General features: G+C 42.7%; 1 protein-coding gene across 1 annotated transcript in view; it reads left to right on the top strand.

Moving 5' to 3' along the window:
• cps1 (carbamoyl-phosphate synthase 1, mitochondrial) overlaps nt 1-22,100 on the top strand; it is a 98,945-nt gene that overhangs the window by 4,705 nt on the left and 72,140 nt on the right. Inside the window, exons 2-13 of the mRNA XM_014173741.3 lie at nt 5,457-5,566; nt 5,789-5,933; nt 7,311-7,400; nt 7,725-7,781; nt 8,014-8,106; nt 8,226-8,315; nt 19,179-19,307; nt 19,613-19,719; nt 20,278-20,419; nt 20,732-20,809; nt 21,013-21,111; nt 21,663-21,758. Of these exons, the coding sequence (XP_014029216.3) occupies nt 5,457-5,566; nt 5,789-5,933; nt 7,311-7,400; nt 7,725-7,781; nt 8,014-8,106; nt 8,226-8,315; nt 19,179-19,307; nt 19,613-19,719; nt 20,278-20,419; nt 20,732-20,809; nt 21,013-21,111; nt 21,663-21,758 (1,236 nt within the window). The remainder of the gene's footprint in view (nt 1-5,456; nt 5,567-5,788; nt 5,934-7,310; nt 7,401-7,724; nt 7,782-8,013; nt 8,107-8,225; nt 8,316-19,178; nt 19,308-19,612; nt 19,720-20,277; nt 20,420-20,731; nt 20,810-21,012; nt 21,112-21,662; nt 21,759-22,100) is intronic.

Raw genomic sequence — 22,100 nt, 5'->3', positions numbered from 1 at the left:
TCGGCTGTCACGGCTTTTGAGTCATGATGGCCCGAAGTGATGACGCAAAAAACAAACTGTTGATTAAATGAATTGATGATTGATGAACTCACAAGAAATGTACACTTACTATTGATAATTTCTTGGTAAATAAATATACAGTGAAATGTACAAGTTACACAAAGTAGGGAACTTTATTTTCAGAGATATGAAGGAATATAATGTTACTTTATATAATGTTAATGAACAAAGCATGAGAATGATTAGGGTTAATACTATAACTTCCAATAGCACAAGATACAGTTGAAGTCAGAAGTTTATATACACCTATACACCCAAATACATTTCAACTCAGTTTTTCACAATTCCTGCCATTTAATCCTTGTAAAAATGCCCTGTCTTAGGTCAGTTAGGATCACCACTTTATTTTAAGAATGTGAAATGTCAGAATAATAGTAGAGAGAATTATTTCAGCTTTTATTTCTTTCATCACATTCCCAGTGGGTCAGAAGTTTACATACACTCAATTAGTATTTGGTAGCATTGCCTTAAAATTGTTTAACTTGGGTCAAACGTTTCGGGTAGCCTTCCACAAGCTTCCCACAATAAGGTGGGTGAATTTTGGCCCATTCCTCCTGACAGAGCTGGTGTAACTGAGTCAGGTTTGTAGGCCTCCTCGCTCGCACACCCTTTTTCAGTTCTGCCCACACATTTTCTATAGGCTTGAGGTCAGGTTTTGTGATGGCCACTCCAATACCTCGACTTTGTTGTCTCTAAGCCATTTTGCTACAACTTTGGAAGTATGCTTGGGGTCATTGTCCATTTGGAAGTCCCTTTTGCGACCAAGGTTTAACTTCCTGACTGATGTCTTGAGATGTTGCTTCAATATATCCACGTAATTTTCCTACCTCATGATGCCATCTATTTTGTGAAGTGCACCAGTCCCTCCTGCAGCAAAGCACCCTCACAACATGATGCTGCCATACCCGTGCTTTACGGTTGGGATGGTGTTCTTCGGCTTGCAAGCCTCCCCATTTTTCCTCCAAACATAACGATGGTCATTATGGCCAAACAGTTCTATTTTTGTTTCATCAGACCAGAGGACATTTCTCCAAAAAGTACGATCTTTTTCCCCATGTGCAGTTGCAAAGCGTAGTCTGGCTGTTTTTATGGCGGTTTTGGAGCAGTGGCTTCTTCCTTGCTGAGCGGCCTTTCAGGTTATGTCGATATAGGACTTGTTTTACTGTGGATATAGATACTTTTGTACCTGTTTCCTCCAGCATCTTCACAAGGTCCTTTGCTGTTGTTCTGGGATTGATTTGCACTTATCTCACCAAAGTACGTTAATCTCTAGGAGACAGAACGCGTCTCCTTCCTGAGAGGTATGACGGCTGCGTGGTCCCATTGTGTTTATACTTGTTTGTACAGATGAATGTGGTACCTTCAGGCATTTAAAAATCGCTCCCAAGGATGAACCAGACTTGTGGAGGTCAACAATTATTTTTCTGAGGTCTTGGCTGATTCTTTAGATTTTCCCATGATGTCAAGCAAAGAGGCACAGAGTTTGAAGGTAGGCCTTGAAATACATCCACAGGTACACCTCCAATTGACTCAAATTATGCCGATTAGCCTATCAGAAGCTTCTAAAGCCATGACATCATTTTCTGGAATTGTCCAAGCTGTTTAAAGGCACAGTCAACTTAGTGTATGTAAACTTCTGACCCACTGGAATTGTGATAATGTGAGTTATAAGTGAAATGATCTGTCTGTAAACAATTGTTCAAAAAATTACTTGTGTCATGCACAAAGCAGATGTCCTAACCGACTTGCCAAGTCTATAGTTTTTTAACAAGAAATTTGTGGAGTGGTTGAAAAACGAGTTTTAATGAAGTCAACTTAGTGTATGTAAACTTCCGACTTCAACTGTAAATACTTTTATAAACGACTTAACGTTAGTAAATTACTGTAAGGTAACTATATTAATATAAAAAATAAATATAACAATTAACAGTTCTAACATCATTTCACCTCTGTCCTCTCACTCCATCATACACACTGAGTGTACATGAACACCTGCCCTTTCCATGAAATATGCAATAACGTTATGTTGGATTCCATGGAAATGATATCCATATTTGTGAGTCCATTTCCTTGGCACCATCTTAATAAATTATGTTGCATGAACAAAACAAAAAAAACAAATAGAATTGTATTATGACAGTAGAAGGGAAAGGGAAAGGCCCAACGAGCCCAAGAAACAGCACTGCTACACCCTTGAACAACTACAGGTTCCTTACGAGGAGGTGAAGGCAGGGAGCAGCCTGAGGGAGGTGGTACTGCCTCCTGTCAGTACCTGTTTACAGGTAGCCAATTGTCCAAAAACATTCCACATAGTTCCACAACTATTGCAGTTGGGTAACATGCCTTTTGGGAGTCCAGTTCATTTTCTTCACCTGTGCACAATCAAGAGCAGAAAGAGAGGCACGCAGGAATGTGGCGTCTCAATTTGGGTTTGAGCATGTCATTTGCAAACAAGTTTAATAGATAGCACCCTTTGAGATTTTAGGACATGCGTTATTGAGATTTCACAATTATTGAACACACGGCTCTCGGGAATAGGTTGGCACAGCAAAGGTATTTCAAAACGTTAACACAGCAAACGTGAGAGCAAAAAATAACATCTTTGTCAGCAGGTGACGTTTGCTTGTTTAAATGCAGATCAGAGGTTGGCGCAGTGGTATTCTTTTTCTGATTCTGCACATCAGTCTTATGCAATTCATTATTGATTGATTCAGTGTTTGTGTAATTGATGACCGCATTGCTATTAGCACACTACTCATGACAAATTATTAATATATTTTTATTTGACCTTTAATTTAACTAGGCAAGTCAGTTAAGAACAAGTTCTTATTTACAATGACGGCCTAGGAACAGTGGGTTAACTGCCTTGTTCAGGGGCAGAACGACAGATTTTTACCTTCAGCTCAGGGATTTGATCTTGCAACCTTTCGGTTACTAGTCCATCGCTCCAACCACTAGGCTACCTGCCACACCTGAACAAGGCAATAATGGAATATTAGCCATAATAATATTAATACTAATGCTCATTTAAATGAAAGTCATGAATAATGAAGGTTTGTGCACTGGTTTATGGTTAAGCAAGTTTTTAATCTGGGAGAGAAGCACCACCCCTGGTGGAAAGACGCCTTACGGCACACAATGAGCGTCAGAGGGGTCAGTTTTTTTATATTTCCTCGAATACTATTGGTCCATTACCATGTCAATCAACGCTTCAATGGAAACATAGTTTACACCCCAGATTTTGATACCAACACAGTCGCTACAGTCCTATTAGTTTTCATTGCAGCCTTGTTTTGAATGCGGTTATGCGGCCGATAATTGCTAAAAATGCCAACATCGGCTGATGTGCAAAACCGATGACAAAGCTGATGTGCATACCTACATTTTGTAGGTAGATGATGTTGTGACGCCACGAAAAATACAGCACTACACAGAACAAAAGCAGAAAAATACTAAGCGCACACTTCCAACAATTTATCAAGTTCAAGTCCAGCAGTCATTTGAAAGAGTAAGAATTTCAGTGAGACAACTCAAAGGTGAAATCCATTAACGCCAAGATAATGGAATTCATTGCCCTTGACAATCAACCATTCTCTGTCGTGGATGACGTTGGCTTTTGCCATATGGTCGAGCACTGGTACACACTAACAAGTAGGCACTATTTTTCAGATGTTGCCCTACCGGAGTTACACAGTATTGTTGAAACACATCCATGAGCTACTTGCTATGGGGGTCACTGCTATTAGCTTCACGACTGACATTTGGACCAGCGACGTCAGCCCCATGAGCATGCTGAGTCTGACAGCGCAGTGGGTCGAGGATTTCGTACTAAGGAAAGCCGTATTGCATGCTCAAGAATGTACTGGTTGTCATACCACTGCTGCCATTTCAATGGCATTTGAGAACATGTTTGAAACTTGGAAACATGAACACATTCCTAGCGCCATTCGAACAACTGACTGGAGAAATAAGCTAATCAAGTGCATCTGCAGAAGACGTGATACCCTCTCATGGCATTGAAACGCCTGCTCAACAAAACTGCCCACACAGACCGTGGGGTTAAAACTTACAAAAGTACTCGAGGCTGTGAACAAGCGATTCGGTGTAATTTGAGCCTCTTTACTGTGTCGCCACCATGCTCGATGCTAGGTACAAGGACCGCTACTTCGATGCAGACAAGAAACAGGGTTTATGTGAAATGTTACAGACATAGCTGGACAAGATGGAAACGGACACAGTGACCGTGTGCACCGAGGAAGAGCGGGACAGGCAGAGCTGAAACTTCACTGCTTGACATGTATGATGAAATCCTGGATGAGAATGAAATGACTGAACAAATGTACAACGAAACAACACAGCAAGTAAGTGAAATAAATAGGTTTTGATTCTGTTTTACTGGTAATGGGGACATGCGTAAATGCAAACAAAATAACTTTTTGGTCATTGTGTGTAACCTTTATTTAACTAGGGAAGTCAGAACAAATTCTTATTTACAATGACGGCCAACCCCGGACGACCCTGTGCCAATTGTGCGCCGCCCTATGGGACTCCCAATCCCGGCCGGATGTGATACAGCCTGGATTCGAACCAGGGACTGTAGTGATACCTCTTGCCCTGAGATGCAGTGCCTTAGACCGCTGCATCCATGTGTGTGTGCGTGGGTGTTAACCATTTAACTGTACTAGAATACTTAAAAGGCCACAAAAGTTTTTATATCAGGTATCGGTATGCCTTGTTTTTTGGCAAGGAAAATATCGGATATCGGTATCAGCCAAAAATGTAATATCGGTGCAGCCCTAGTACGGAACACTGTTAGGTACCAGTAACATAACACAATTTGGAAAGAGTCAAGGGGTCTGAACACTTTCTGAATGCACTGTGTAGCCTAGTTCAGTGGCCTTGTGATTAAAGTGCCCACCCTAAGGTTGGGAGTTTGATCTGATGCGTCTCTGCTTGAGACTCAGCATTAAAGAGATAGATGGGGGTAAGGCTCTGCGATAAACTAGTGTCCTGTCCAGAGGGTGTACTTGTACATAGGCTCCTGCTCCTATGAGCTGTTCCAGCTAGCACAAACCAAGGCTTGTGCAAGGCTGGCTACTTTTTTATAGCCTGACCTGGTCCTATTGAATTATTAACAAAGGGTCATTGTAATATAAAAAGGTGCCACTGCCATATAATAGGTCTGTGAATGTATTGTAGTAGTTTTTCCACCACGTTCTTGTATTTACTCAGTAGCCCAGTTACCAGTCCAACTCTTGGATGTGTTCTATACTGTGTAGGCTAACGTGAAGAGTAATTTACCAATGCTTTCCAACAGTTTAGTATAATGCTATGTCTTCTTTTTCTTCATCCTTGTCCCTCTCTTCCTGCTCCTCCTCCTTCACCTCCTCTCCCAGGCCCAGATAGCCCACCTGGTCCTGGAGGATGGTACCCGGATGAAGGGCTTCTCCTTTGGGGATGAACGCTCTGCTGCTGGGGAGCTGGTCTTCAACACTGGCCTGGTGGGGTAAGAGATCAGTCTTGTCTAAATCACCATTAACAGTCAGTCATCATCATTGCAAAGTGCATGGATCACAGTATGTTTACATTGTGGGAGACAATTTTGTCCTAACCAGGGGACAGGTAAGCAGTTTTTCCAACTCCTATGGTCACTCTCATACCAAACATGACAACAACCAGCACAAATAGGTTACCTATGTATATCTATAATAAGTACACATTTCTAAAGGTACCCAGAGGCTTTGACTGACCCCAGCTACAGAGGTCAGATCCTGACCCTGACCTACCCCATAGTGGGGAACTACGGCGTTCCAAACACTCAGGAGCTGGATGAGCTGGGCCTGAGGAGGAACATCGAGTCAGACCGTATACAGGTGTGTGTGTGTGTGTGTGTGTGTGTGTGTGTGTGTGTGTGTGTGTGTGTGTGTGTGTGTGTGTGTGTGTGTGTGTGTGTGTGTGTGTGTGTGTGTGTGTGTGTGTGTGTGTGTGTGTGTGTGTGTGTGTGTGGTGTGTGTGTGTGTGTGTGAACATGTCTGTGTTAGTGATGTGCGGGTTGACTCATAACCCAGTGGGTATATCTGTGGGCGGATGGGTTTAGGGTCATGAAATATTGTGTGTATGAAGGGCGTGTGGGTGGCGGGCAGGTTCAATAAAGAGAAAACAATGCATTAAAAAAAATATCATAAATGTATAATTTTGGGCCTCCCGAGTGGCGCAGCGGTCTGTGTCACAGCCGGCCGTGACCAGGAGACCCATGAGGCAGCGCACAATTGGCCAAGCGTCATCCGGGTTTGGGGAGGGTTTGGCCTGCTGGGATGTCCTTGTCCCATCGCGCTCTAGCGACTCCTTGTGGCGGGCCGGGCACATGCATACTGACTTCGGTCGCCAGCTGTACAGTGTTTCCTCCAACACATTGGTGCGGCTGGCTTCCGGGTTAAGCGAGCCGTGTGTCAAGAAGCAGTGCGGCTTGGCAGGGTCGTGTTTCAGAGGATACATGGCTCTCGACTTTCGCCTCTCCCGAGTCCGTACGGGAGTTGCAGCGATGGGACAAGATTGTAACTACCAATTGGATACCACAAAATTGGGGAGAAAAAGGGGTACAAAACGAAACAAAAATAAATAAATGAATGTATAATTCTGGGGCCTCCCGAGTAGCGCAGTGGTCTAAGGCACTGCTGTGCGCCACTACAGCCGGGAGCCCCACAATTGGCCCAGCATTGTCTGGGTTAGGGGAGAGTTTGGGGGATTTCATTGGCTCATCTCGCTCTAGTGACTCCTTGTCGGGCCGACCGCCTGCAAGCCGATACATTAGTTTGGCTCGCTTCCGGGTTAAGCGAGCGGTGTGTTAAGAAGCAGCGAGGCTTGGTGAAAATGCACGCCAAATGCTTTTGGGAATTTGGTCAGAAATAGTTAACGTTGATCCACTGAGGCAAAAAGGACAATGTCAGAATTTAATTCAATAAGAGAAAAGCTGTGAAATGGAGAGTTGAGATAAATAGGAGGGCCAGAATAGTAGCCTAATGTTTGGGAAAGATGTGGTAAAAGAGCAGTGTTTTGTTATGCTATGTTTTAAAGTTGGCAGCTCCTTTGCTTCGCTGTTAGTCAAGTCAATCTTTCAGGGTATTTAAAGTGCATATTACAAGGTCTCATACTCTTTACAGAGGAAATAAATAATAGCTTTATTAGGTTGATAACTCAAGTGTTTGGTTTGTGTTGTGACTCATGTTGGGTTTGTGTTGTGATCTCTGTAGGTATCTGGACTCTTGGTGCAGGATTACAGTCATGAGTACAGCCACTGGAACTCTGTCAAGTCCCTGGGACAGTGGCTACAGGAGGAGAAGGTAGTAGAGACAGCATTACAGTCCTTAACGTCTTCTAACATAGTCAACATAAGTCCCCAGCGTTACAGTTCTCATTAGTGGTGGGTCTGCCCTCAAAAAGGAGATTTTCTTTTTATTAATTGAGAAATAAAATAACTTTTTTGAGTGCAGACCCACTACTAATGAATTTGATGTTTTACTTTTGGCTAATGCACCAGTTCTGATTACAGTGGTTTAAAGAACCTTTTGAAAACATGGCACTTCGACTCATTTTCTAACAGCACAAGTCTTACTGCAATTTTAATGTTGTCAAATGGCAATTAGTATTTTCTCATTGTTTGAAAGGTCCCTGCATTGTTTGGAGTGGATACTAGGATGCTGACCAAGATCATCAGAGACAAGGTAAAATTGTTTTTACTGTAAGCCTTGTCAAAGCCAGAATGGCCTATAGGGCAGGAGCCTATCTGCTGTCTATGTAGCTTGAGGCAGCTTGATGTACAAGTACACTCCCTGGACAGGAAGCTAGTCTTGTTACTGCTTTACTCTGATTGTATTTAAAGAAACATGACTAGTTGTCCTCTTGAAGAAAAAAGCTGTTTTTGACAGAAAATGTATCTCTTTATTTTGTGACCAGGGTACAGTGTTGGGGAAGATCGAGTTTGAGGGCCATCCAATAGAGATATCAGACCCTAACCAGCAGAACATTGTAGCAGAAGTCTCAACAAAGGTACGTTCTGACTGCTATACGATCAAGTGTATGCTGTTATTATGGATATGATTCTGCTGCAAAACATATTCCCCGCTGTTGATGATGATGATATACTTTCATTTTTCTTGTGTTTCCAGGAGACCAGAGTGTTTGGGAAAGGTAACCCCATCAAAGTGGTGGCTGTTGACTGTGGCATCAAACACAACATCATCAGGCTGCTTGTTAAGGTGAGAAAGGGAGACTAGAGGAGAAAGTTCACCATTGATCTAATCTGGCTAATCCAAGATGGCGTAGCAGTCAGATGTGTTTGTCCTTCGTCCTGTTGTGTCCCATGAATATATATTTTTATATATTTTTCTTCGCATGTCTTTTTATATTTTTCTAACCCCTTACTTCAAAATACTCTCCTGCAACCCGCCTCACCCAATGTGGTGTGGACCTGCTTTTTCTCTAAAGTATTTTTCTCTTCCTCTATTACTGGAATCTCCAACATAAACTAGCCAGCTAACGGTCATCAGCTAACCGTTAGCTCGGAAAGCTCTCGCCAGTTTGTACAACGCAATTCAACCAGAGCATACCGGACCTATTTTTCTCTCCATATCCCCGGATTCCTACCGCAAGCTCTGAACCTTCTCATCTTCCGACCTTCTCAGCTAACGTCCCCTGAATGCTACCTGTCTAGAGCACAACGGACTGTTAGCTTACGAGGCCCATTGAATACATTCCGAAGCTACTAGCTAGCAGTCAGCTATCCTTTGCTAGCGGTCATCAGCTACCTTTATCCCGGACAACTCTCGCCAGTCTGTACAGCGCGACTCAAACCAGAGCTAGTCGGACTTATTCTTCTCCATATCTCCGGATTCCTACCGCAAGCTCTGAACCTATTTTAAATTTTTTATTATTATATGTATATATGCATTTTTTTTCACCAAGAATTATAGCAGCTAACGTCCCCTGACGTCCCCCGCTTATCCACGGCCTGCTAGCTATCTAAAGCACATTGGACTGCTGGCTTAAGAGGCCCTAAGGACATATTTCTTTGGCCACTATACATATTTTGCCAATTGGCCTGGTTTACCACACGGAGCCCTGCTGATCCGTCCGCTGATGTAACTGCACGAGGAGGCCACAACAGACTTTCCTCCATCGCGTCGCCCATCTAAGGCCTTTCTGTTAGCCTGCTAGCCCGCCGGAAGCTGCCTGAAGCCACGCACTGGACTCTTATGATCACCCGGCTACGCATGCCTCTCCCTAACGTCACCATGCCTTGTCCATTGTTGTTTTGGTTTGTAACTATTGTTTTATTTCACTGTAGAGCCTCTAGCACTGCTCAAAACGCCTCGGCTAACAATTTAGTTCCACCTCCCACACACGCAGTGACATCACCTGGTTTAAATGCTATTTCTAGAGACAATATCTCTTTCATTATCACTATATGCACAGGTTTACCCCCACTGTATTCACATCCTACCATACCTTTGTCTGTACATTATGCCTTGAATATATTCTACCGTGCCCAGAAATCTGCTCCTTTTACTCTCTGTTCTGAACGTGCTAGACGTCCAGTTCTGTTAGCCTTTAGCCGTACCCTTATCCTACTCCTCTGTTCCTCTGGTGATGTAGAGATTAATCCAGGCCCTGCAGTGTCTAGCTCCACTCCCATCCCCCAGGCTCTCTCATTTGTTGACTTCTGCAACCGTAAAAGCCTTGGTTTCATGCATGTTAACCTCTCTGGGCTAGGTGGGACGAATTCGTCCCACCTACGCAACAGCCAGTTGAATCCCGTGGCGCGATTTTCAAATATCTTAGAAATGCTATTACTTCAATTTCTCAAACATATGACTATTTTACAGCATTTTAAAGACAAGACTCTCGTTAATCTAACCACACTGTCCGATTTCAAAAAGGCTTTACAACGAAAGCAAAACATTAGATTATGTCAGCAGAGTACCCAGCCAGAAATAATCAGACACCCATTTTTCAAGCTAGCATATAATGTCACATAAACCCAAACCACAGCTAAATATAGCACTAACCTTTGATGATCTTCATCAGATGACACACCTAGGACATTATGTTATACAATACATGCATGTTTTGTTCAATGAAGTTCATATTTATATCAAAAACCAGCTTTTTACATTAGCATGTGACGTTCAGAACTAGCATACCCCCCCGCAAACTTCCGGGGAATTTACTAAATTACTCACGATAAACGTTCACAAAAAACATAACAATTATTTTAAGAATTATAGATTCAGAACTCCTTTGTGCAATCGAGGTGTCCGATTTTAAAATAGCTTTTCGGTGAAAGCACATTTTGCAATATTCTCAGTAGATAGCCCAGCCATCACGGCTAGCCATTTAGACACCCACCAAGTTTAGCCCTGACCAAAGTCAGATTTACTTTTACAAAAGTTTGATTACCTTTGTTGTCTTCGTCAGAATGCACTCCCAGGACTGCTACTTCAATAACAAATGTTGGTTTGGTCCAAAATAATCCATCGTTATATCCAAATAGCGGCGTTTTGTTTGTGCGTTCCAGACACTATCCGAAATGGTAAATCAGGGTTACGAGCATGGCGCAATTCGTGACAAAAAAATTCTAAATATTCCATTACCGTACTTCGAAGCATGTCAACCGCTGTTTAAAATCCATTTTTATGCAATTTTTCTCGTAAAAAAGCGATAATATTCCGACCGGGAATCTCCGTTTAGGTAAACAGAGGAAAGAAAACAAAGCATTCGGTCGACGCGGGCACGAGCCTGAGTCTCACAGTACTGTGACCAGCCACTACCCAAACGCGCTACTTTTTTTCAGCCAGAGCCTGCAAAGCCACGATTCAGCTTTTTGCCACCTTCTGAGAGACCATGTGAGCCGTAGGAAGTGTCACGTAACAGCAGAGATTCTTTGTAATGGATAGAGATGGCAAAGAAGGCCAAGAAATGGTCAGACAGGGTACTTCCTGTACAGAATCTTCTCAGGTTTTGACCTGCCATTTGAGTTCTGTTATACTCACAGACACCATTCAAACAGTTTTAGAAACTTGGAGTGTTTTCTATCCAAAGCCAATAATTATATGCATATTCTAGTTACTGGGCAGGAGTAGTAACCAGATTAAATCGGGTATGTTTTTTATCCAGCTGTGTCAATACTGCATTTAGTGCTGCATTTAGCTGTGGTTTTGGTTTTTGTGACATTATATGCTAGCTTGAAAAATGGGTGTCTGATTATTTCTGGCTCGGTACTCTGCTGACATAATCTAATGTTTTGCTTTCGTTGTAAAGCCTTTTTGAAATCGGACAGTGTGGTTAGATTAACGAGAGTCTTATCTTTAAAATGGTGTAAAATAGTCATATTTTTTAAAAATTGAAGTAATATCATATCTAAGGTATTTGAATAACGCGCCACAGGATTCAACTGGCTGTTGAGTAGGTGGGACGCAAGCGTAGAGAGGTTAACGATATCATAACCACCATCGATAAGAGACATTACTGTGCATCTGTATTCATCGACCTGGCCAAGGCTTTCAACTCTGTCAATCACCACATTCTTATTGGCAGACTCAACAGCCTTGGTTTCTCAAATGATTGCCTCGCCTTGTTCACCAACTACTTCTCTGATAGAGTTCAGTGTGTCAAATCGGAGGGCCTATTGTCCGGACCTCTGGCAGTCTCTATTTGGGTGCCACAGGGTTCAATTCTTGGGCCAACTCTCTTCTCTGTATACATCAATGATGTCTCTCTTGCTGCTGGTGATTCTCTGATCCACCTCTACGCAGACGACACCATTCTGTATACTTCTGGCCCTTCTTTGGACACTGTGTTAACTAACCTCCAGACGAGCTTCAATGCCATACAACTCTCCTTCCGTGGCCTCCAACTGCTCTTAAACGCAAATAAAACTAAATGCATGCTATTCAACCGATCATTGCCCGCACCTGCCCGCCCATCCAGCATCACTACTCTGGACGGCTCTGACTTAGAATACGTGGATAACTACAAATACCTAGGTGTCTGACTAGACTGTAAACTCTCCTTCCAGACTCATATTAAGCATCTCCAATCCAAAATTAAATCTAGAATCGGCTTCCTATTTCGCAACAAAGTATCCTTCACTCATGCTGCCAAACATGCCCTCGTAAAACTGACCATCCTACCGATCCTCGACTTCGGCGATGTCATCTATAAAATAGCCTCCAACACTCTACTCAACAAACTGGATGCAGTCTATCACAGTCCCATCCGTTTTGTCACCAAAGCCCCATACACTACCCACCATTGCGACCTATACGCTCTCGTTGGCTGACCCTCACTTCATACTCGTCGCCAAACCCACTGGCTACAGGTTATCTACATGTCTCTGCTAGGTAAAGCCCCGCCTTATCTCAGCTCGCTGGTCACCATAGCAGCACCCACTCGTAGCACGCGCTCCAGCAAGTATATGGAGGTCAGCCCCAAAGCCAATTCCTCCTTTGGTCGCCTTTCCTTCCAGTTCTCTGCTGCCAATGACTGGAACAAACTGCAAAAATCTCTGAAGCTGGAGATTCCCATCTCCCTCACTAGCTTTAAGCACCAGCTGTCAGAGCAGCTCACAGATCACTGCACCTGTTCATAGCCCATCTGTATACAGCCCATCTATCTACCTCATCCCCATACTGTATTTATTTATTTATTCTGCTCCTTTTGCACCCCGGTATCTCTACTTGCACATCCATCTTTTGCACATCTACCATTCCAGTGTTTAATTGCCATATTGTAATTACTTTGCCACCATGGCCTATTTATTGCCTTAATTCCCTTATTTTACCTAATTTGCACTCACTGTAAATATACTTTTTTCTTTTTTTTCTACAGTATTATTGACTGTATGTTTTGTTCATTCCATGTGTAACTCTATGTTGTATGTGTCTAACTGCTTTGCTTTATCTTGGCCAGGTCGCAGTTGCAAATGAGAACTTGTTCTCAACTACCCTACCTGGTTAAATAAAGGTGAAATATAAAATTAAAAAAATTGATCACTGACCTCATCTCTTCTGGTCCGTAGATGGTACAACTTAGACTACAGTAGGGCTGTCCCAACTTAAAAAAAATCTTCGTTGACTGAAAGTGGTCTGTTCTTTCTACCAATATATTGGTCGACATTTTTAAACCTGTATTTTTCCGTATATAGACACACATTGTGTTTTGATAAAATAAACTATATGCATTGAGCTTGTCCGATGCTTAAACCTTACGCTTTGATGAAATAAGACAAATGCCTCAAGAGGGCACCAGAGATCTAGATAACCAGACCCAACTATTCTCCTCCCGCTCCTGCTGGCTTTCGCAGGTTCTGCCATTACTCTCCTGAAGTTGCCGGTAATAGGCTACACGAGGAGTCTGCAACCTTTCTCATGTGGAATGCCAGTTTGTCTTACAATTTATACCGATCTGCCTGCCAGTTATGGTTTTCATATGCACATTTTTGTGAAACAGTTTCATTTAATTTATAATAACGTCTCGATATCTCAATCATTGTCATGTGGTTAATCTAAATTAGATCATTTCAGAAGAACAGAATAGCATACTTTGAGTTGTCCTGATGTGGCTATGACAAATGGCTGTGGGCTACACTAGTTCATTTAGCAGACAACATTTGCTTAGAATTTAATGCCATTATTTTATATTATTTCATAGTATGAAGAATACAATTGAACAAAGCTGAATAAAATAGAAAGGATATTTTCTCCAAACGATTTGAGGGAGTGCGGACATGCTGTTATTCTGTGTTGAGCGATTAACAGAGAAACAGGTCCTCCTATATGCTTTATTTAGAGTTATTAATGCAACTTTAGTTGTTCTACAAATGTTGGGCTATATGTTTTGATTTTTAATACATTGTGAGGCTGCATGATGCGATGATTTGAAAAAGTTGCTTGAAAGGCATGAGCTCTGCTTTCTTATTTGCGCAGGCGGTACACACTAAATTAGTCTCTCATTCACCATTTGAGAAGTACTTGATAATGCCTCAAATTGCACCCTAAAAATGTTTTATTTTGCAGCCAGTGGCCGTTGTGCCCTTGGCCCGGAGTGCTGCTCGCTCCTAAGCACCTCCCACTCACATGGCTCTCCATCACGTGATGGGGTCTTTCTCACATGCTACAAGTGAAGATGGACACAACTGCGCGCGTCCTTATCTAATTTCGAGGTGCATATTGAGAAACTGTCCACATTTGCTTTTCGTCAGTCAACAAGATGAGTAGCCCTAACGAACAGCAAAAGCACTAGCCTATGTCAATCTATTATACCCCCCATAGTACAAAAGTCAACCTATTCTGTGTGATAAATAAATATTCCAAACATAATCTGGGATAGTAGTGGCATGCGGTAGATCCAAAATTAATACAACCACTAGCATCAAAACACATTTTTTTATGCAATGTTGCTGACGCAACAGAGCAGAACATTTAGCTTAAGATGTTGATAAACTATTAGGCTATTTCTTCACATTATAAGCGCAGCAATACTTACATGGCAGGAGGCTATAAGAGCAAATATTCCATTAGCAGGAAAACTCCATTATCAAAAGTGACTGCAAATGCGATTACACATGTAATGCTTTTACTATAAAGGTGCCTTTTTATTTCGAAGATTATCTTCCCAAACTTGAAATTCACACCCTGGTTATGTATGCCAGTTAGGCGCTAAACCTCTTGTAAAGTGGATTAATGTGCTTAATTTTAAGAAGTTATTAGGACACTTCAGTTATGACACAAACCTTATCAAAACATATAGGCCTATTGGCAAGGCTACATGAGTTGTGGCTCGGGTGGTTGATGTCCTTGATCTTTTTGACCTTCCTGTGACATCGGGTGCTGTTGGTTTCCTTGAGGGCAGGTAGTTTGCCCCTGGTGATGCGCTGGGCACCACCCTATGGAGAGCCCTGCGGTTGTGGGTGGTGCAGTTGCAGTACCAGGTGATGATGCTCTCAATTGTGCATCGGTAAAAGTTTGTGAAGGTTTTAGGGGCCAAGCCAAATTTCTTCAGCCTCCTTAGGTTGAAGAGGCGCTGTTACGCCTTCTTCACTACGCGGTCTGTGTGGGTGGACCATTTCAGTTTGTCATTGATGTGTACGCAGAGGAACTTGAAGCTTTCCAACTTCTCCACTGCGGTCCCGTCAATGTGGATAGGAACGTGCTCCCTCTGCTGTTTGCTGAAGTCCACGATCAGCTCCTTTTTGTTTTGTTGACGTTGAGTGAGAGGTTATTTTCCTGGCACCACTCTCCCAGGGCCCTCCACCCCTCCCTGTAGTCTGTCTCGTCATTGTTGGTAGTCAGGCCTACTACTGTTGTGCCGTCTGCAAACTTGATGATTGAGTTGGAAGCGTACGTGGCCATGCAGTCATGGGTGAACAGGGAGTCCAGCAGGGGGCTGAGCACGTACCCTTTTGGGGCCCCTGTGTTGAGGATCAGCGAAGTGGAGGGGTTGTTTCCTACCGTCACCACCCTGAGGGTGGCCTGTCAGGAAGTCCAGGACCCAGTTGCACAGGGCGGGGTTCAGACCCAGGGCTTCAAGCTTAGTGTTGAGCTTGGAGGGTACTATGGTGTTGAATGCTGAGCTATAGTTAACCTGTTGGGGATAGGGGGCAGTATTTGCACGGCCGGATAAAAAACTTACCCGATTTAATCTGGTTACTACTCCTGCCCAGTAACTAGAATATGCATATAATTGTTTGATTTGGATAGAAAACACCCTAAAGTTTCTAAAACTGTTTGAATGGTGTCTGTGAGTATAACAGAACTCATATGGCAGGCCAAAACCTGAGAAGATTCCAAACAGGAAGCGCCCTCTCTGACCATTTCTTGGCCTTCTTTGTCATCTCTATCCAAAACAAAGGATCTCTGCTGTAACGTGACATTTTCTAAGGCTCCCATAGGCTCTCAGAAGGCGCCAGAACGTTGAATGATGACTCTCCAGTCTCTGGCTGAAAAACAGTAGCGCATTTGGTAAGTGGTCGATCTGAGAACAATGAGATGGGTGCGCGCGTGCACGTGAAGAGTCCATTTTACTTTCTCTGTCTTTGAACGAAAACAACGACTCCCGGTCGGAATATTATCGCTTTTTTACGAGAAAAATCGCATAAAAATTGATTTTAAACAGCGTTTGACATGCTTCGAAGTACGGTAATGGAATATTTAGAATTTTTTTGTCACGAAACGCGCCGGGCGCGTCACCCTTCGGATAATGTCTTGAACGCACGAACAAAACGCCGCTATTTGGATATAACTATGGATTATTTGGAACCAAACCAACATTTGTTGTTTAAGTAGAAGTCCTGGGAGTGCATTCTGACGAAGAACAGCAAAGGTAATCCAATTTTTCTTATAGTAAATCTGAGTTTGGTGAGTACCAAACTTGGTGGGTGTCAAAATAGCTAGCCTGTGATGGCCGGGCTATCTACTCAGAATATTGCAAAATGTGCTTTCACCGAAAAGCTATTTTAAAATCGGACACCGCGATTGCATAAAGGAGTTCTGTATCTATAATTCTTAAAATAATTGTTATGTTTTTTGTGAACGTTTATCGTGAGTAATTTAGTAAATTCACCGGAAGTGTTCGGTGGGAATGCTAGTCACATGCTAGTCACATGCTAATGTAAAAAGCTGGTTTTTGATATAAATATGAACTTGATTGAACAAAACATGCATGTATTGTATAACATAATGTCCTAGGAGTGTCATCTGATGAAGATCATCAAAGGTTAGTGCTGCATTTAGCTGTGGTTTTGGTTTTTGTGACATATGCTAGCTTGAAAAATGGGTGTGTGATTATTTCTGGCTGGGTACTCTGCTGACATAATCTAATGTTTTGCTTTCGTTGTAAAGCCTTTTTGAAATCGGGCAGTGTGGTTAGATTAACGAGAGTCTTTTCTTTAAAATGGTGTAAAATAGTCATATGTTTGAGAAATTGAAGTAATAGCATTTCTAAGGTATTTGAATATCGCGCCACGGGATTCCACTGGCTGTTGACTAGGGTGGGACGCTTTCAGTTTTGCGGGAATGCTGCCATCTATCCATAGTTTCTGGTTTGGGTAGGTTTTAATAGAGACCGTGGGTACAACGTATCCTATTGTCGTGTCTTTGACTGATTAAATTATATGACATGCTATTTCATCAAATCAATTACCTAACATTTAATTGATTACGTGATTTAATTAAAGCATGCAATAATTAAACCATTAATAACCTGGGGCACTACGGAAGAATTCATTTATATAGAGCGGTTATCTCCCAAATCCACTCTCTTAAAGATCTGAAGATCTTTTATATCAATAGCAGTCAATTATTAATCGTCACCTCGATCGGTCTCATTCTGATTGTCGTAAGTACTTGGTTTTCTGCTTGAACCTTAGCAAATAAGTTGAATCAGCAATACACAAATTGGCTTATTATTTATTTACTAAATACCTAACTAATCACACAGAATTACATATGTATATATATACACAGGATAGATCACGCATCGATTACTAATCATGTCATGAAAAGCCCCTAGTGGGCTAACCCGATATGACGGCTGGTTACACAAACGAAGGGGTTGAGTTTGAATAAAGGAGCGGGTAGACTGAGGGACAAAGGGATTGAATCTCTATCGGACCTTGAGAAGCTATGCTACAGTAAATACAGAATCTTATGCATTCTAATAACCGCCCATTCGGAAGAGGAAAATGCAAGATTTATATATTTATTCTGAGCTGCGCTTCGATAGATGGGTCGAAGATGGAAGATCACCATTGTCCTTTGAATAATCTTTCTGATGGTAGTGTTGTAGAGCGGATACGTTAAAATACCCTGTCATTCTTCGGAGATTGTCTGTCCTTTCCTAGGCCACGTACGTTTACAGCTGCAGCTGCTAACTCGCTGTCTAGGATGTATCACTTCTTTAGTGAATAATCGTTCAAAGTTCATACCAAGTTGCCATAATCAGCTCGTGCTATATTCTGGCTGGTCAAAGTTGAAATTCACCATTCCAGCGGGGTGATCGTCACCCCCACATTGAAATTTGCCCTTTTAAACGCATGGACACCAGTCCTCACGTCGTTGTGAACTAAATGTTAGTTTCGTTAGGTTGTAGTTGAAATTCGCCCTTTTAAACATATGAACACCAGTCCTTACATCATCGGGAACTGAGTTTGACTTCTGTCAACGGGCTTTTGTACTGGAGAAGAGAAGGGTATGTTTCATAGTTCTCAACCAATGTCTGTTCACTTGGGCAGGGCCACTGAGTGGGCCTACGGTTTACTTATTTAGGAGGCTAAAATTACATTTGAACTTTTCACAAATAGTTTCATATTTAAACATTTAAATTGCACAACAATTACATGTGAATCTGATAACTAAAATATGTAGACTTTCCAAGAAACAATTTATGTCGTCCTATCATCAGATATAATGTCCCAGACACTAAATGATCTGAGATAATTTTCTTTAAGTACCAACGGACACTTTCAACTGGTTGAGAAAGGGAAATATTGTTCCATTCCCCAACCTTTTGATGTTACTATACTCTCTCTATGTTAACAAAGGGCTTTCCAAGAGTCTGTTCTGTAGAGTGGAGAGAAAAGGGGGAAAGGTATTTATGGGGGGGGGTCATAAACCTCACCCAACAGGGCAACATCATGACACTATACACTTCCTGATGAACTCAGTCACCGTATCCGTGTATTCGTCAATGTTATTCTCAGAGGCTACCCAGAACACATCCCAGTCTGTGTGATCAAAACAGTCTTGAAGCATGTATTCCGATTGGTCAGACCAGCGTTGAATAGATCTTAGCACGGGTACTTACTGTTTGAGTTTATGCCTATAGGAAGGGAGAAGCAAAATGGAGTCGTGATCAGATCAGAAGGGAGAGCAGGGGAGGGCCTTTTAGGCATTTCCAAAAGTTGAGTAGCAGCTGTCCAATGTTTTTCCAGAGCGAGTACTACAGTCAATGTGTTGGTAGAACTTCGGTAGCGTTTTGCTCAAATTTTCTTTGTTAAAATAGCAGTATGAATAGAATTGATGATAATAAGTGTCTCTCTCTGTCTCTCTGTCTGTATGATGTAGCGTGGTGCTGAGGTCCATCTGGTGCCCTGGAACCAGGACCTGATGAGTCTGGAGTACGATGGCCTGTTCATCTCCAACGGCCCTGGGGATCCCTCTCTGGCAGGAGACCTCATACAGAACGTCCGCAAGGTAACATTACCTGCTGCCCATTGCACTACAGAGGGAAGAGAATTAGATGAAGAGAACAGTTTACAAAGGACTTATAAAACCATTTAGGTGTGAAGTGTTACCATGATAAAAGATGTGATTGCTCAAAATACATCTAAGTCATACTTTATTAGAGAGTGCTTGCCGCATTTTGATTTCTTTTAAACTAATTGTTGTAAACTAGTTGGAAGGTGGTTTCATATGACTACATTATTCTCATCATTGCTCTCCCTCTGGTCTATTCCCCTTCATCCTACCACCTCCCTGGCTGTGTTGTTCATCTCTAGGTCCTGGAGAGTGACCGGCCACAGCCTGTCTTTGGTATCTGTATGGGCAACCAGATCACAGCACTGGCTGCAGGGGCCCAGTCCTACAAACTGCCCATGGGTAACAGGTAAACTACACATGCATTGCAGGTAGGGCTGTTTTGGTGACCGTATTACAGACTGTCATTAGTTATGACCGCAGTAAAATTCCATGTGACCGTTGAGTCAGTGTTCTCCTCTGACTCAACGGACATGTGTTGGTTGTACCCAATGACCATCATGTCGCTAATGGCCTGATACTCAGGGCTCTATTGTCCCTATAACCCAGGGATGGGCAACTGGTGGCCTGCGACCCCCCCTTTTTGAAGGCCCTCTGATCAATTCCATGAAGACTGCAGCCCTAATTGCAGGACACGTGTTAGCGTCCTTCTTGCCAGCTGATTCTTTCATCATTAGGGTCTTGCTCTGTTGAAGTTAACCCTCTACCTTAGGGGAATTGAAGAGATATTAGAACTCTATAGGCTGGTTTCCTGGACCTAGATTAAGACTAATTCTGGACTAAAAAGTACTTTCAATGGAGATACTCTATTTAGCATTATTTTTAGTGTAGGAGTAGATTTCATCTAAGTCTGTGGCTACGAAGATGTAACTGCATATACTTTTTAATGATGTTTATTGTTCTCCAGAGGTCAGAACCAGCCTGTACTCAACGTGATGACGGGCCAGGCCTTCATCACAGCCCAGAACCATGGTTACGGCATTGACAGCACCTCTCTACCACCTGGATGGAGCCCGCTGTTTGTTAACGCCAACGACGGAACCAACGAAGTCTGTTTTGTGTTCTTAATTACTTACTTAGATGGCCCATCACTCTTCAGGGAGCATAGGCCACCGACGACACGAAACACACTCTCTTGGGTTTTGTGATAGATACAGCATGATTGTTTTGAATGATTAGGTTCAGTTGTATTTATTTGTCTTAGCTCCGTACTCTCTAGAAAACAAACATTGTTACCGAATGGATGAACTTTACTGGTTAAACAAAGATTAAGTGAACTTCTACCTAAGTTTATAGCTATGTTTTTTTTTTTACAACAAACTTAGTCGTTCAAAACTGTGTATCTTGTTGTTGTGTCCCAGGGCATCATGCACGACACCAAGCCAGTCTTCACGGCTCAGTTCCACCCAGAAGCTAAAGGAGGACCTACAGACACTGAGGTAAAGTTGCTCTACAAACGGATACAATTAAACTATTGATCACTGCAAAACACCCCTGCATCCATTAAAACCCCTGTTGTGCCTTGGCTATTTAAGTACACAGGAAATACTTTTTCCTGCGCAGGATGCACAGTCCACAGTAGAAGTCAGACAAAACTATATTTTCTGTGATTCATAGTTAATTTTCACTGTCTTTTTTGCAGTTCCTATTTGATGCATTCATATCCCTGATAAAGAATGGGAAGGAGGCCAACATTGTGTCAGTCATGCCCAAGAAGCCTGCTATCCCACCTAGGACTCCGGTAAGATACTAACTAATGAAAGGTACAACACAGTCAAAAATCATTCTACTTCATCAAGATAGAGGGCCAAAAATCTGTATGCATTTTTCATCTGCGATTCTACTTTGTGGCTCAGTTGGTAAGAGAATGGCGCTTGAAACGCCAGGGTCATAGGTGAGGGACGGCTCATAATAATGGCTGGAACGGAGCAAATGGAAACCATGTATTTGATACATTCCGCTCCAGCCATTACCATAAACGCATCCTCCCCAATTAAGGTGCCACCAACCTCCTGTGATGTACAGTATATAAACATACTAACATGTATGTACTAATACTCAGTGCTTGACTTTGACTGAAATAGGTGCCGTTAATCATTTTAGGTGCGGGTACTGTTTATATTTAGGTGCAGGAGCTCCACAATACTGTTGAGCTAATATTTTATAAGATGTGCAGGAACTCAAGCAGTAGAAAATTTGAGGTGCCCGTACTCAGCTCCGGTGAGCTCCTGCCCAAGTCAAGCGCTGCTAATACTGTATTATTAATGTGTCCTTGTGTTTTTCTTAATGCAGGTTTCCAAGGTGCTGGTGCTGGGGTCTGGAGGTCTGTCCATTGGTCAGGCTGGGGAGTTTGACTACTCTGGATCACAGGCCGTCAAAGCCATGAAGGTGAGAGGGCCTAGGAGAGCCAGTCAGGAGAGGCTGAACCAGATCTAGGAGAGCCCGTCAAGAGAGGCTGAACCAGATCTAGGAGAGCCAGTCAGGAGAGGCTGAACCAGATCTAGGAGAGCCCGTCAGGAGAGGTTGAACCAGATCTAGGAGAGCCAGTCAGGAGAGGCTGAACCAGATCTAGGAGAGCCCGTCAAGAGAGGCTGAACCAGATCTAGGAGAACCAGTCAGGAGAGGCTGAACCAGATCTAGGAGAACCAGTCAGGAGAGGCTGAACCAGATCTAGGAGAGCCCGTCAGGAGAGGCTGAACCAGATCTAGGAGAGCCCGTCAAGAGAGGCTG

The sequence above is a fragment of the Salmo salar genome, chromosome 25 (genome assembly GCF_965601325.2).
Source record: "Salmo salar chromosome 25, fSalSal1, whole genome shotgun sequence".
Taxonomy (NCBI): domain Eukaryota; kingdom Metazoa; phylum Chordata; class Actinopteri; order Salmoniformes; family Salmonidae; genus Salmo; species Salmo salar.
The sequence above is the reverse complement of the archived record's forward strand: the minus strand, read 5'-3'. Positions and strand labels throughout refer to the sequence as shown.